At 41.1% G+C, this 3,664-nt stretch overlaps 1 protein-coding gene across 1 annotated transcript; it reads left to right on the top strand.

The window, feature by feature from the left end:
- Positions 1–877: 877 nt before the first annotated feature.
- Positions 878–3,218, top strand: LOC307160536 (uncharacterized protein; the record flags this gene model as incomplete). Its single annotated transcript, XM_079874695.1, has 9 exons — positions 878–931; positions 1,218–1,413; positions 1,564–1,680; positions 1,796–1,831; positions 1,961–2,050; positions 2,160–2,231; positions 2,402–2,698; positions 2,964–3,077; positions 3,214–3,218. The coding sequence occupies exons 2-9, from the start codon at positions 1,221–1,223 to the stop codon at positions 3,216–3,218; spliced, it is 924 nt and encodes a 307-aa protein (XP_079730821.1). The 5' UTR covers positions 878–931; positions 1,218–1,220.
- Between the last annotated feature and the right edge of the window lie 446 nt (positions 3,219–3,664).

The following is a 3,664-nucleotide window of genomic DNA, read 5'->3' as shown; positions in this document are numbered from 1 at the left end:
TCAACTTGGGAGTAGTTCGACGGATGTTAATATTCTTGACTCGAGGCCCAACACTTTGCCGCTTATCTGTAAGGCAAAAGGAACAAATATCACAAAAGCTAAATGGACTAAGAGGAAAAATGCCTAGTGAATTTGCTCGGCAGCCCCGCGGCCTAGAAGAGCTGGACAGGTGGAAGGCCACAGAATTTCGGCAGTTTTTGTTGTATACTGGACCAGTTGTATTGAAGAATGTGTTATCTCCTGAAAGATACTACCATTTCCTGTCTTTGACAGTAGCCATGTCAATTATGTTGGACTCTGATGAGAGCACTCGCAATGCATACCTTCAATATGCCCATGAACTCATCTCACACTTTGTCATCCGCTGTGCTGACCTGTACGGAAAGTATTTTTCAGTATACAATGTACATGGACTGATTCACCTTCATGAGGATGTCCGCCACTTCAATTGCTCATTGAATGACATTTCTGGTTTCCCTTTTGAAAACCATCTCCAACAAATAAAGAAAAATGTACGGAGTGGGAAAAATCCCCTTGCGCAGGTGACCAGGCGATTATCAGAGATTGAATATGCAAACGCTAGCAAGAGCAAAACACAGCCTGAAGCACGGCCCCGAATGTTTGTTTCTACAAAGGAAAAGGACAGTTGTTTTCTCTTGCGAGGTGAAATATTTGCTTTTATCAGAGAAAGAAGAGGAGATGGGATTGTGTTATGCGATGTCCTGCACCAGCGTAACACATCAGCGTTGTTTGAAAAGCCATGCAGCTCAAAACTGCTAAATATAGTGTACACAAGAAATGGACGAGGCAGGATGAAAAGACGACAACTACTTGAAACTGATCTGCTCCGCAAGGTGGCCTGCCTCCCTCATGAAAATGGTGGTTCTGTCCTCATACCTCTCCTCCATGGTATAGAACACAGAATTTGAAGGTTGGCAGTTTTATCTTAATTAACCTCTTTGTAGATTTACCATTCTATATTTTGTTATAACTGAGTTCAGAACACTTAAAGGTGGATTCAACAATGTTAAACAATGTTTGAAATTGGGCAGAAGCAGTAAGGTACATATATACTCACAATAATGCGGTGTGGTGGAGGAGAATTATATATATTATATATAATCCATTTCTGGTGGCATTTGTGTTTGTTTGTAGCAGTTTCAGATAAGTGGTGTGGAAAAGTGCTAACACTTTATGAATGTGCTTTTACTTGCCAGATCATGGTGTATGCCAGGGCTGTGTGGGTGGAGCATGGCAAGGAAGTGGAGGGAACTGCCCCAGACAACTGGATTGATGTCGACAACAAAACTATTAGATGGCCAAAAAAAGGGGAAAAGGCAGCTTTCCTCAATCAACACCCCCCTCAGGATGACTGGATGACATTCACCTTGGTGAAGCGTAAAATGACCTCTGGTAAGTTTTTGCAAATGATCTAATGAGATTCATTCCTCTGTCAAAATAAAAATTGTAAGGCAAAAATTGTCAGGTGAGCACCCTTATCAAGATGCTAGTAGTATGGTCATTTTTATTGTAATTGTAGTGTCTGTGTCTTTAACCTTACAGTTAACATTCATGAATGTGATGATTATGACATGACGAGCTGTGTTGAGGAGGAGGAAGAAAATGAGGAAGTACAAGGAAGGAAAAAGACCAAACGCAAGTTTGATGACTATGTTCTCGGTATGCTTCTATGATAATTGTTCAGAATCAAATTCTATACACTGAATTCATTTGAGGCACTCTAGTTTTAGGTCACTTAAAAAAAAAAAGTAAATGTTAATTTGTACAATTACAGAATCTGACGATTTGGAGGAAGAAGAGAACGTGACTGGTAGTGATTTCCCAAGCTGTTAACATTGCACACCTATGTAGTTCTTATAGAATTGCAATGTTTTAATATTACAAATGCTTTTTTTTATGACTGGTACTCCCATTTATTTAATAAACTGCATCTGTCTAGGTGCCATTATCAAGGCGCCCTCTTTTCCCATTCCACCAACAAAGGTGACAAAGTCCATCCAGATGGAGTCTGCTAGCAAAAAAGTCACTGGTAAGTATCCATCACTTGAATCTACTAATTTCTTACATCTTTTTGCATATTTATAACATGAATGTAGTTACAAAATCATTGTTAATAATTTACATGTGCTAATTTTCAGACACTGGACATTCAAATTCAGCCAGGTCTCACACGGTCCAGGGGGCTGGGTCCAGGGACAGGTCCACAGGTAGTGAGTAATCACATTAAACCAGTCCCCTCGAACACCAAATCATTTTATCAACCACAAACAATTTAATTAACCACATTATGTGTAAATCCAGTTGAATCTCAGAGCATATTTCTTCTGTATTTCCATAAACCTTCATTTAACTCTAAATTAACTCAAGGTTTGTTTTTCAGACTATGGACATTCGACAATAAACCAAGCCAGTCAGTCGAGGGGTGCTGGGTCCAGCCACCAGTCCAGCCACAGTGATGGATCCCAGCCCAGCGACAGGGAGAGCCATGGGTCCAGGGAGAGCCACGGGTCCAGGGGGAGCCACGGGTCCAGGCGGAGCCACGGGTCCAGGGAGAGCCACGGGTCCAGGCGGAGCCACGGGTCCAGGCAGAGCCACGGATCCAAGCAGAGCCACGGATCCAGGCAGAGCCACCAGATGGGACACAAGCAGTCCAGGCACAGCGATTTGTCTAAAGAAGGTATTCCTCCGAATGCAATTCACTGTGGCAAGAGTGTAAATGTTCTAAAGTAGCAGCCATGTTATAGTGCATATTTTTAACAACTGCTTTTAAGATTCTGAGCTTCATGGTTGACCTTAATTTATTCTCTATCAAGTATCATCATGGCTAAAAGTATATAGGTCTTTTTGCACTGACTGCTGAGTACAGCAGAGGCACACAACTCGCTACAAGAGCAATATCCATATTACGAACAATAATGTAATAGACACATTTTGTCTTTCAGATTATGACACGCCCATCCAAAGATCCTCTGGGAGGTCTTTCTCAGAGCAATCCTCTGCACATGAAGCCAGTACAGGGCCTTGTAGGGACCTACGATTTCCAATGTCCATGGCAAGTAAGTACTGAAGTGTTCGAGCTGGTATCAAAAACTATAAAAATGAATTGAACAGGACATACAGCATTAGTAGGTCTTTGAACATCTGTTTAAGGATAACAGTAACATAATTTTCTAATTGGCTTCTTGTCAGCAGTTTAAACCGACATGGAGACTTTTACATATGTGGTTCTTTTTGTTTTCAGAATTTCAAAAAAAAGTTTTGACAAAGCTAGTTGACATCCACCTCGAGGTGAGAAGGCTGGGGAGAAGCGAGCCTCACCAGTCGTCTGCCCACATCGAGCAGCTAGAAACGATGGACGAGTTTAAAAGAGAGGAGGAACGCCTCAAAGATAAAGATGCCTTTGAGTCCCTGGTATGCACAATCTAGAAGTGATATAATTTTATGCACCATTTAATTTATAAATATTGTTCTGTGGTATATAAGTCAGAACTTGTTATAGGCTATTGTTTTTCTAACATGTAAGGAATGTTACACCCTCTCTTTAAAGGTGCTTCAACTCAGCAGAATTGGAGGGAGAGATCTGAGAGATGGAATACATAAAATTTTAGACAGGTATTTTTAACAAGATCCCTACATATAGGAA

The sequence above is a fragment of the Squalius cephalus genome, assembly GCF_949319135.1.
Source record: "Squalius cephalus genome assembly, chromosome: 6".
NCBI lineage: Eukaryota > Metazoa > Chordata > Actinopteri > Cypriniformes > Leuciscidae > Squalius > Squalius cephalus.
The sequence above is the reverse complement of the archived record's forward strand: the minus strand, read 5'-3'. Positions and strand labels throughout refer to the sequence as shown.